This window comes from Sycon ciliatum, chromosome 11, assembly GCF_964019385.1.
Source record: "Sycon ciliatum chromosome 11, ocSycCili1.1, whole genome shotgun sequence".
Lineage (NCBI taxonomy): Eukaryota > Metazoa > Porifera > Calcarea > Leucosolenida > Sycettidae > Sycon > Sycon ciliatum.
Genome location: NC_088653.1, coordinates 3,307,294 through 3,319,936, shown reverse-complemented (window position 1 = coordinate 3,319,936; position 12,643 = coordinate 3,307,294). Strand labels below are relative to the sequence as shown.

Genomic DNA, 12,643 nt, shown 5'->3' with positions numbered 1-12,643 from the left:
AGCTGCCCGGTGATGGGGAGTCATCCATGCTACACAGGTATTACTAGTCAGAATAGCAGTGCATATATGCTTCTAGGGTGGGGATGTAGTCACGACACTCATAGCTTCAAAACTTGCTTCTTACTCCTGGCGAGCTTTTGAAAAACGTTGTTGTTGTTGTTGTTTTTTTGTTGGAAATGGACCATATCTCGCCATCCGGTCCAAAAACGTGACTTTCTATTGTTGTAAAGCTGATTACGGCTCATAGTACTCTTGGAAACGGTTTCAACATTAAAAGACAAGACCTGTAGTGCGCAAGTGAGGGATTAAACCATGAACTTCAGCCTTGTCTATAAAACGAAATAGGGTTTATTTTCCACACATGGAACTTCGCTCTCGTCCCTGGAACCATAATTGACTCTGTGTCACGGTAGGGGGGATGGGTTGCTGGTTCTGAACTGCACTCTTGTCCATCTACATCCCATCACTCCCCAGTATAAACATATTTCAGGAGCTGAGGACACGTAATGCCAGTGTATTGAGTAGTGACAATAACGCGCATTCAGCAATATCAGTATTATAAGCTTCCTCGTATTGAAACTCGGATGCTGAGCCATAAATAAATGTAGAAAGGAAAAGGACATATGGATACGAGTTAACGTGGCTGCGGCGGTACAACTTTTTAGAGGTCATTTTGATCACATTTTGACTGCATTTTTGAGTTTATCGGCAATGTGGAGATGAAATTTGAAAAATTTTCTGGTGAATCTCTTGAGAAGAGCCTTCTCTAGCCTCCTATAGTTTTATGTTTACTTTTGGACAAAATTTGAAAACGTTTTATGAAAGGTCCGTGAAAAAATAACACGAACCTTTCATGAAACGTTTTCAAATTTTGTCCAAAAGTAAAAATAAAACTATAGGAAGGTAGAGAAGGCTATTCTCCAGAGATTCACCAGAAAACATTTTCAATTTTCATCTCTGCCTTGCCGATAAACTCAAAAATGCAATCAAAAATTTCCCAAAAAAGTTGTACGGCCCCAGCCACCTTAAGAGTAACTCTCCATCACTGTAACTGTAACTATTAACTGGATACTATAGTTTTGTGCCGCTAGTTATTGCACTTTCTGACTGTATATAGTATCCAGTTACAGTGATGGAGAGTTACTCTTAAGAGAGCATGTCTGAGAAAACCAGAACATATGTGCAAGTCGGTCTCTCAGATTTCGCTCAAATTTTAAAGGTAGGTTTGCTTTGGGGTGTAGATCGACATTCCAAAGCCCGCGCAAAATCTTTTGAAGGGAACCATGAAATTGGCATACCCCTCAATATTGGCCCAATATTGGCACGATTTATGGGTCTACAAACGAGCCACGGCACAGCGTACAAGAACAAGCTACGAACAAAACTCCATCAAGCCAACATTACCTCACCTTAGAGAAGTTCTTGGGGCAGCACCGCTTAGCCACGCCAGCATCCCAGAAGACGAGGGCAATCATCCCTTGACGCCACAAATGATCGTCTTGAAAATAGCCAAATTACAAGCGCTGATAAAATAGCGAGCTACGTCCTCAATTAGTAAACACTATACACCGGCAGATAGTAGAACACCTCTTCTAGCACTGAGGACATGTCCCCCATCATCCTTTTTGGGTTTTCTTGAAATAGACAATTTTGAATTTTTCCACTCGACCATTCTGAAATACGTCCAAACTCATACCTGCGCAGGAAAGCTTGACCCTCCGCGACGTCTAGTCAGCAATTTCTACTCCAACACCACTCCCAACGCTGCAGAACAAAGTGTATTGTTGACTCTGACAAGGAAAAGCAGTGGTGATCACTTTTCACTCCAAACAATAAGCTTCTCCTTGCGCCACCAACATTTTTCGGTGCAACAGTTGATGCAAAAGTGACTGAATTTTTGCGTGTAGTTTTTGGATTTTACTGCAAGAGGAATGATGAAATCACGTGCCTCGTGACACAAGAATGCCAGGTCTCGTAGATCACGGTTCAGCAGTTGTTCCGAGTCACCTTGATCAAGCGCACCTGCACTTACATGGATCACCCGTTGATCTGGATCGGATCAGTGCATCTTGATGTCCAGCTCAAGAGCACGCATGTCGTATTGTAGACCTTCCAGCCGGGACTTTCCCTCAACATGCAGCACAGAGACTAGGGCGAGTAGGGTCAAATCACGTTGTTCATGACGTAGGAAATCTGCCTTGTGGGCGCCACATGCCCCATGCAACCAGTGTAGGCCGCGCGGCGCGCGCTAGCGCGCTGGTCAACTCCAAGCGCGACCTTGATAGCATGGACCACGCTCATTCCTTGCTGTTGCAGATCTACGTGGATCATCAGCATGTAAACTAGCCGTAGTTCCTGTTGAAACATGTTCGGGATGTGCGAGGTTAGTGTGAAAAAATGCATCCCTGTTCTTACTGCAAGAGGAAATATCTCAAAGAATTCTTGCCAATGCTATACTTCTAGCGTTATAACGATAGTTTCTGCATGTTCTGAGCAGAGCATGCAAGAAATGTAAGGCTTCTTACCTCCTCCCTCATGGTCCGTTTCGAATAGTCCTTTTGCGAGTTCGACGATGACATCATCGCGTAACGGTCATTTTCAAACCTAATGGGTGTCCTTGACATGACTCGAGTTGGAGAAGAAGCTGAAGTGGTTTGATTTTGTTTGATAGGTTGGTCGTATTTTGACAGCGTGCTGTAGTTCTGCGTGGATCTGTATCCTGTACAAGCCTGTCGACAGTATGCCTCATCACTGCTGTGTCCCGCAGTGTGTTTCCAACAGCGGAAAACCTGGAGACGACGCAGTCGCATTCCACAGTTTTCCTGAAGACAAAGACCTGAGAAAGCGTTGGATCGCCAACATTCATAGGGATGTAGGAGCCGCTTTCACCATCACGAAGCACACGAAAGTGTGTTCTCGGCACTTCGCGGATGAGGTATATCACGCAGGAGCACACAAGCGACCGTCCGAGCAGAAGAAGTCACAACAGACTCGCCGAAGGCTTCTGCCAACTGCCGTACCTACGATTTTCGATTTTCGCCCTGAAGTGACTAAGCGCAAGCCACCAGCAGAAAGACACGCGCTGCCCTCGGCAAAGAAGCCAAAGCCATCAGCTCAAGGCGCCTCCAGTGTCATCACCCAGTCTGCAACTGCCACTGATGTTGTCCCTTCTGCAGATGACTCCCCAGACGTATATGTAGTACCAGTTGAACACCAGCACTGTGAATGTGTTGAAATGCTGAGAGCAGAAGTCCTCAAAAGTCGTTGCTTGGCCACAGAGGACATGGAAGCCAAGTTAAATGCTGCAGAGAGACATGTGTTCTCTATCCACAGAGTAAAGAATAACCAGAAATTATTGTCTTTCTACACTGGTTTTCATCGTTCCTTATGTTCATGGCGTGCTTCAACTTTCTGCATGATTCCGCCAAGGTGATGCGGACGTGGATGGGTTCACGGACGGCACCTGATGACGCGGCAGCAAACCAGGCAGTAAACCGAAGCTAGAGCTGATGGAGCAGTTCTTTCTCGTCCTCGTCCGTCTTCGTCTTGGACTGAAAGAAGTTGACCTTGCCGACAGGTTTAAAGTCCACCCATCCACTGTCTTGCGCACTGTCACAACCTGGGTAAATTTAATGTACCATAAGTTTCGTCAACTTCCATCTTGGCTTTCAAGGAGAAGAATAGACAAATTGATGCCACCTGCATTCAAGCAGCGGTATGCAACAACTCGCGTTGTGATTGACTGCACAGAGTTTTTCATTAATATCCCATCATCACTGGCGCGGCAGAGTGCTACGTGGTCGGCGTACAAGAACCACAACACGGTAAAATGCCTTATCGGCATTGCACCGCATGGCCATGTGACATTTGCCTCGAAAGTATTCGAAGGATCTGTGTCGGAATGTGCCATCACAGAACAGAGCGGCCTAATCAGTTTATTAGAGCATGGCGATTCCATTATGGCAGACAAAGGTTTTGACATACAAGATCTTCTTGTTAGCCATGGGGTCCGCCTGTACGTCCCCCCATTTCGCCAAGGAGGACGCCAAATGACCCCTCAAGATCTTCCAAGTACAAAGAAAATTGCTGCTGTACGGATTCATGTAGAAAGGAAAATGCAGAGGATCAAGTGCTTTGAGATCGTTGGCAAGGAAGTTGATAATACTATGTTTGACATTTTAGACCAGCTTATTTACGTGTGCGCAATGTTGACTAATTTCCAGGGCTCATTGGTGGCATAAAAACTTCATCCGGACTCCATTATCACAACTGGTTTGCATAATAGTACAGCTTATGGCTGATACATGTATATACTCATAAAAAGGACACACTTCAGGCTCATTACAAACATCTTGAAAGTTTTCGTCTTCACAAGTATACTTTCAAGCCTTCTCATCAGGTGAAATACAGGCAAGGGAAAAGGAACAGGAACAGTGGATTAAATACAGTAAGAAGGTGGTAAAACAGCGCAAAAAGAAAGAAAGAAAGAAAGAAGATAGCTAAAGTAAACAGCGAAAATTGCAATAATGACACAAAGGTGCAAATGCGAGAAAACTCAATAAGCGCGACATGTAGTGCGACAACAAGAGACAACCACTGGACATACATGTAACTAACGAGGTTTTGACGACCTACCTAACAGCCTAAGTGTGAATTTGATTTGTTTCTGCTTGCAAAGGTTGGGTTTCCTTGTGTGGATGTATACAGCTTCCAAAACATTCAGCAATCTAGCACTGCGTACACGTGACACAATCGAAAAACAATCATCCGAATACACAGCACGACAATCAGGATGCTCAAACAAATGACTAGCAATGGACGACTCATACTTATCAGAACTAACATCAGAACAATCAGCATGTGCGGTGGACACATCCGATTTCACATGGCTAGTCGAGTGGACCCTAGCCGTTGCCTCTGTCTGTGCTTTAGTCGCTGCCATCGCCGCCGTTGCCGATCTTGTTATTCTTCTGGTTGATGCGGTTCCTGTCACTGCCACGCACGTAGGTGTCTTGTCCGGTTGTTTTTCTGGTGGTCTAGTTAATTGTGAGGTGACGTTCCTTGGTGTTGATGCCGCTGCGTTGGACCATCTTGTACCAGGATGATTCTTTGCTGGACGTCCCCTCCGTGGTCGAGTGGATCGTGCGTGTTGTGGAATAAGGTGTAGCGGTGCGTGTTGTCGGATGCGTGCGTCCAGATGTTGAAGAGTCCTACCTACATATCGGCTCTCACATTGCCGACACTCGAAGTGATAAATCAACTTGGATAATTGGCCTGTAGGTAGGACGTCCTTCCTCACCGTGAACGCACGCACCGTGGAGTAGATGAAGCGAATATGAACATTATGGTAATTAGACTCCACGGCAGACTTAACCCGACGCTGAACCATACGTGATACTGACTCGCCCTTCCACGGTAAACATAGGTATACTGGATTAGTGGAAACCTCAGCATTCTTCTTTGGACTGGTCTCAGTTACATACTTCACAATAACAGACTCGGGGTATCCATTGAGACGAAAAAGCGCACGTAACTTCTCCAACTCCTGCTCCAACCTTGAAGACGAACAAAGGCGACGTGCACGATCCACCAAATTACGCAACAAATTGATCTTATACAGTGTCGCGCAAAACGAATCCCAAACAATGTACAAGCCAGTGAACGTAGGCTTGCGATAGACCGACGTGACAACACCACCATCAATTGACTTCTCAACGAGCACATCAAGAAAAGGTAGACGATCTGACTCCTCAAATTCACACGTGAAATCCAACATACCATCAACAACCTTCCTCAGCAGATCACGAAATTGGAGGCACTGAGCCTCAGACTGAAAATACGAGAAAGAATCATCGACAAATCTCACATACAATGGGGGCATCAAACTAACCGGAATCTGACATTCGTAATAACCAACAAATATATTTGCCAAAACAGGACCAAGGGGCGAACCCATAGCAACACCATCAATCTGTCGATACATGACACCATCAAAGGAAAACTCCACACCTGACGTTACCAAGCGGATCATTTCGCGGAACGAATCTTCACGTAACTCGCCAGGCGGACATAGTGAGCGATGATATAGCGTTTCGCAGCAAATATCAATGACTTTATCCAAAGGGACATTTGTGAACAGACTAACAACATCGTAAGAGCACATAACATAGGTATCGGGGAAGGAGTGGTCGCGCAGAATATCGACAAATTGAAAACTATCACGAACTACATACCGACTGTATAATTCTAAAACGGGTTGCAACATTCTACACAGCCAGCGAGAAATCTTATACTGGGGAGAACCTAACATAGAAAGGATGGGCCGGACAGGACATATCGCAAGCCTACGTTCACTGGCTTGTACATTGTTTGGGATTCGTTTTGCGCGACACTGTATAAGATCAATTTGTTGCGTAATTTGGTGGATCGTGCACGTCGCCTTTGTTCGTCTTCAAGGTTGGAGCAGGAGTTGGAGAAGTTACGTGCGCTTTTTCGTCTCAATGGATACCCCGAGTCTGTTATTGTGAAGTATGTAACTGAGACCAGTCCAAAGAAGAATGCTGAGGTTTTCCACTAATCCAGTATACCTATGTTTACCGTGGAAGGGCGAGTCAGTATCACGTATGGTTCAGCGTCGGGTTAAGTCTGCCGTGGAGTCTAATTACCATAATGTTCATATTCGCTTCATCTACTCCACGGTGCGTGCGTTCACGGTGAGGAAGGACGTCCTACCTACAGGCCAATTATCCAAGTTGATTTATCACTTCGAGTGTCGGCAATGTGAGAGCCGATATGTAGGTAGGACTCTTCAACATCTGGACGCACGCATCCGACAACACGCACCGCTACACCTTATTCCACAACACGCACGATCCACTCGACCACGGAGGGGACGTCCAGCAAAGAATCATCCTGGTACAAGATGGTCCAACGCAGCGGCATCAACACCAAGGAACGTCACCTCACAATTAACTAGACCACCAGAAAAACAACCGGACAAGACACCTACGTGCGTGGCAGTGACAGGAACCGCATCAACCAGAAGAATAACAAGATCGGCAACGGCGGCGATGGCAGCGACTAAAGCACAGACAGAGGCAACGGCTAGGGTCCACTCGACTAGCCATGTGAAATCGGATGTGTCCACCGCACATGCTGATTGTTCTGATGTTAGTTCTGATAAGTATGAGTCGTCCATTGCTAGTCATTTGTTTGAGCATCCTGATTGTCGTGCTGTGTATTCGGATGATTGTTTTTCGATTGTGTCACGTGTACGCAGTGCTAGATTGCTGAATGTTTTGGAAGCTGTATACATCCACACAAGGAAACCCAACCTTTGCAAGCAGAAACAAATCAAATTCACACTTAGGCTGTTAGGTAGGTCGTCAAAACCTCGTTAGTTACATGTATGTCCAGTGGTTGTCTCTTGTTGTCGCACTACATGTCGCGCTTATTGAGTTTTCTCGCATTTGCACCTTTGTGTCATTATTGCAATTTTCGCTGTTTACTTTAGCTATCTTCTTTCTTTCTTTCTTTCTTTTTGCGCTGTTTTACCACCTTCTTACTGTATTTAATCCACTGTTCCTGTTCCTTTTCCCTTGCCTGTATTTCACCTGATGAGAAGGCTTGAAAGTATACTTGTGAAGACGAAAACTTTCAAGATGTTTGTAATGAGCCTGAAGTGTGTCCTTTTTATGAGTATTATCGCATTTTTGTCTCAGAGGAAACTGTTTACATGTATATACATTTGAACTTATTGACGAACGTTTACTCTGTCGTGCCGGTACTTGCTGCGATGGGTACTTCTGTATATATGTACTAAAAATACAATTCTCACAAGGCCAATGACACAAGCAAGTCTTTCTTTTTCGATACTCAGAACTTTGTGATTGAAAATAACACTCATCAGACAGTTGTATTACTATACACAGCTGCAGCTGAGCTTGGGAATTTTAGCCAAGCATTTACTAGTACTAAAAAAATACATGCAGATAATTCGGTGGAGTCACACTATCGTGATAACATTTCATGAAAAGACAGATACGGAGTGATGTATTATTATGATATACAGTATATGAACAGCGCAGACACAGCAGCATGGCCATTTTTTGTCCGGATATTTGTGTGCGGATGCATTTTGTGGTGGTGTGTTAGTGCGGATATATGGCATCATCGTGGGCTGCAACCAGGTCATCACGAAACGTTGTCAACTCTGAAGGCTTGACGAGACGCTTGTTCGGTGGGATGGGGTTATACACGGGTTTACGCTTTTCAGACTGACGCTGGGAGCCAAATGCAGCCTTTGTCAGCCTGACGTCGACAATTGGCTGAGGAACGATGTTCCTAGGCCTGGGTCAGTTCCACCTGCAAAGCCGGGACGTTGGGGAATCGTCAACTTCCTCACGTAGCCCAATGCGCACATACTCCTCAAGTGCATAGAGCAAGGCTGCAATATGGTTGCACACACCACCCAAGCCAGCAGTACATGTGCATAGTGCAAGGTTCACCATGCCATCTGGACGCAGGCACAGCTTACACTTGTATATTGCATCTTTTTTCATTGATGGCAGCACGTTACATCGAACGAATGAAAAATTCTCTTGAGTCATAAGTTCAATCTTCTGAACATGGCCATCCTTGAAGAACTTGTAGCCCTTATCTACACCATTGAACGATGAGAACACGTCACTGTGACTACCGCTTCCGCTAGACGATGACTCGGCATCAACTGGAGACGTTGATACAGCAACGTCCATGGACTGCCTGGCTGCTACCAGTACAGACTTCTCGATAAAGTGGTTGTACAACGAGGCAAAGCTGACTGTTGGGAGCTGTTTCAAGCTGCACTGCCAACCCGACTCTGGAAAGGTAACAGAACTATCAAGATTTACGGCTGGTATCTTGCCTGAGTCTGCATCCTGCTCAAGTCGGCGCCGCTTGCGCTCCATATTGGAACCATTGTCTGGATCGATAATTTTCTTGTCCAATCCTTCCTTGACATAGTCTTCAACCCTGTTACACCAAGAGAGACATGAAGAAAAGAGAAATGCAATTCGCAGTAAGTCTTAGGGCTGAGTTGCTCGATTAATAACAGCAAACGAAAGGTCGCCGGGAAACAAAATTATTATCCTGATTATTATACTAATGCTCAATTTCTTTGACAAGTTGCTTCATAATCATCTCATGCCGTCCAATAAAACTGCCTAAGTACGAAATATGACAAAGCTTCTCCACAGTTCTCCGCAGTGACAAGTAAAATAAATAACTGCTGCACCCTGCAGAGCACCAGAGTCGAACATCGTCGATGGCTTTCTCAAATTTTGTATTATGAACAGCCAATAATAATCAATATTCACAAGGAATATCCATGGATCGAAGGGCTACGATATGTATTTCGAAATAAATCTCACGAAATGTCAGCACATGTATCAGAAACTCGCCTTTTCACAAGCTCCGCATGCTTTCCACGACGAGACGCACCACGGCACGCCAGCCACCTTTTCAACTCTGGTACTTGCAGATCCCTTGGCTTACGACCACTCAGAGAAGCACCGGGAACGTCTGCTTCGACTAAAGAGTACAGGTCCTCCATTCTTCCAACGACGACACTCGACTGGTTCAAGAAGTACATTTGTGACTTTGGACAGCCATCGGTGCTCCAAATCAGTCAAAAATCGCGACTTCCACGGCTCCAGCTCATAGCCTACACAGCTTCGCCACTAATAAAGGACAACAGAGGTGTCGAAATCTACAAAACAAGGCTTCGCCAAGAGCCAAAGAACCAAATAGCCATAAAATATTCTGCAAAACCATCTAAAGTAATACAATCGCCTAATGGCCAAGATTCCTCGACACCCATTAGGTTCAAATTTTTTCCGTTACGCGTGCCCAATGACGTAATGCGCAAAAGGACTATAGCGCCTCAGGAACGATTGTAATCTTGTGCATTGTGTCGTGCACCAGAAAGCATTATTGTACGTCACGATCCACGTGATTTCTTCATTCCTCTTGCAGTAAAATCCAAAAACTACACGCAAAAATTCAGTCACTTTTGCATCAACTGTTGCACCGAAAAATGTTGGTGGCGCAAGGAGAAGCTTGTCGTTTGGAGTGACAAGTGATCACCGCTGCTTTTCCTTGTCAGAGTCAACAATACACTTTGTTCTGCAGCGTTGGGAGTGGTGTTGGAGTAGAAATTGCTGACTAGACGTCGCGGAGGGTCGAGCTTTCCTCCGCAGGTATGAGTTTGGACGTATTTCAGAATGGTCGAGTGGAAAAATTCAAAATTGTTTATTTCAAGAAAACCCAAAAAGGATGATGGGGGACATGTCCTCAGTGCTAGAAGAGGTGTTCTACTATCTGCCGGTGTATAGTGTTTGCTAATTGAGGACGTAGCTCGCTGTTTTATCGGCGCTTGTAATTTGGCTATTTTCAAGACGATCATTTGGGGCGTCAAGGGATGATTGCCCTCGTCTTCTGGGATGCTGGTGTGGCTAAGTGGTGCTGCCCCAAGAACTCTTCTAAGGTGAGGTAATGTTGGGCTAATGGAGTTTTGTTCGTAGCTTCTTCTTGTACGCTGTGCTGTGGTTCGTTTGTAGACCCATAAATCGTGCCAATATTGGGCCAATATTGAGGGGTATACCAATTTCATGGTTCCCTTCAAAAGATTTTGTGCGGGCTTTGGAATATCGATCTACACCCTAAAGCAAACCTACCTGCAAAATTTGAGCGAAATCTGAGAGATCGACTTGCACATATGTTCTGGTTTTCTCAGACATGCTCTCAAAACTCGTATCCATATGTCCTTTTCCTTTCCTCGTATTGTCATCACTAAACCAACTTGGCTAGTGTTCGCATACGCCAAGTGGACAAACATCATGGTAGTGTAAGCTAGATGAAAGCGTTACTGACCTAAGAGCATCCACCCCTGGTTGAGAGCTGCGATGACGGCGGAATATCAGAACGGCTGCAATCCCGGCGATAACTAGCAGACCGCTGAATAGCCCACCAAGCCAGGCAAAGGTTGCCTTCTGTGCGGAGCCCGCACTGTCCAAGTGTGCGCCGTTTTGTGGCTGGGCCGTGGATATCCCGTTTGCCGCATGGGTTGTGGTTTGGCCAGCTGTCGGTCGGGTGAAAGGTGCTGTGGCAGCCAGTCACAAAGACAGACAATAACACTAGCATGATATATTACACTGTCTATCGAGCAGGGAGTGATGCATTCTTGCAGGTTTGCAAGAAAGTCGAAGGTTCAATGGACTTCTCATGTACTCTAGATGGTGGTCGTGAGTCAGTCAAAGGTCAAGTCAAGTCGCCCGATTACCGCGAGCTCCAGATTGGAGAGCAAACCCTTTTTTTCAAATATCGCTAGCATGATTGCACTATGAATGCACACTTTAATACTACAATAAAAGCACATGTACTTGGTCCGCCCCGCTAAAATTGGCGCTTATCTTCTCACTTGGTTTTTTGGTGTTCTGCCTGTGCCACACGGCATGGAACCACCGATTCACCATCCGAACATGACCATTGACCATTGCATCCGACGACATGGCAGCACAAACCATCACAGAAGTTGCGATCGGTTCGTTTGAGTCTTTTTGACGGAGCTGCCGCCGACGAACACTTCCGTCAGCGAAAGAAAACACTGCAACCTCCGCTCGAGTCCGTAAAATAGGTCAGGATGTTCGCGTTTCAGAGCGATGGAGAATACAGTTTCTGTCTACTTCCAGCTGTCTGATGGCAAGGATTGTTTACCCCGGGGAGGTAGAGAAAAGCTGAAAAAGCGCTTCGCGAGCTTGAATTTCAGTGCTTGCACAGTACAGCGCCTAGTGAAGGGCTATCACCAGCAAATCACTGACGAAGAAACTGCAGCTCATGTCGATGTCTCCAGTAAGTGAGAACAATCCGGCGGACACACTTTGAAGCTCACAGAGGACAGGGCAAATGAGCTAATCAAAGGAAACACCAAGTCCTGAGAGAAACACTCGTGCAAAGGACTTTCAGGAAACTAGCCGAAAAGCCTGGTGCACGGCGTTGTAGGTGCAGTACGCACAGGTACTAGGTGCTACATCAAGCGGAAGCTATCACTGCGCTGCATGTACAAGCACCAGCGGCTCGCGTGGGTACGGGTGCTGATCAGCAAGTACGACAAGCGCAAGAGGCGATTTGAAAAAAGGACACTGATATGGCGTTGCCTTTTTGTCTCAAACACAGTCGCATTATTGCGACGAACGGGGATAACACTTACAGTCAACATGCGGGCAGTCTCACTAAGCTTCTGATGGGAAGGTGACAGGCACGCCCTGCCTAAGTTTGAGCGTGATTCGAGACGAGGAGAAGTGGAACAAGCTATGAAACGACTCGTGCAGCAGCTGTCCGGATCGTACGTTTTGAGCTCTTCCTCCAGCGACGATAGTGGCGAGGAGGATGTGTAACTTGCTTGAATTTTTGACTGAGTTGCTTACTGACATGTAAATAATCATGTATATAGTGCTTTGTGATCGTGGCTTGCTTCAAATATTAGTATTTCTTTCCTGAGACAAGTGTGAAGATAAGCGCCAATTTTAACTGGGCGGACCAAGTATGATGATAGAAGTTGTCTGAGGATTTCCTTAGCTTTTAATATGTGCATGAACCACAGCCA

At 45.7% G+C, this 12,643-nt stretch overlaps 1 protein-coding gene across 1 annotated transcript; it reads right to left on the bottom strand.

Annotated features, from left to right (window-relative positions):
* Positions 1-3,759: 3,759 nt before the first annotated feature.
* Positions 3,760-6,031, bottom strand: LOC135827699 (uncharacterized). Its single transcript, XM_065340153.1, has 2 exons — positions 5,300-6,031; positions 3,760-3,792 (listed from the first exon to the last, which is right to left on the bottom strand). Exons 1-2 carry the CDS (start codon positions 6,029-6,031, stop codon positions 3,760-3,762), a joined length of 765 nt encoding a protein of 254 aa, XP_065196225.1.
* Positions 6,032-12,643: the final 6,612 nt, after the last annotated feature.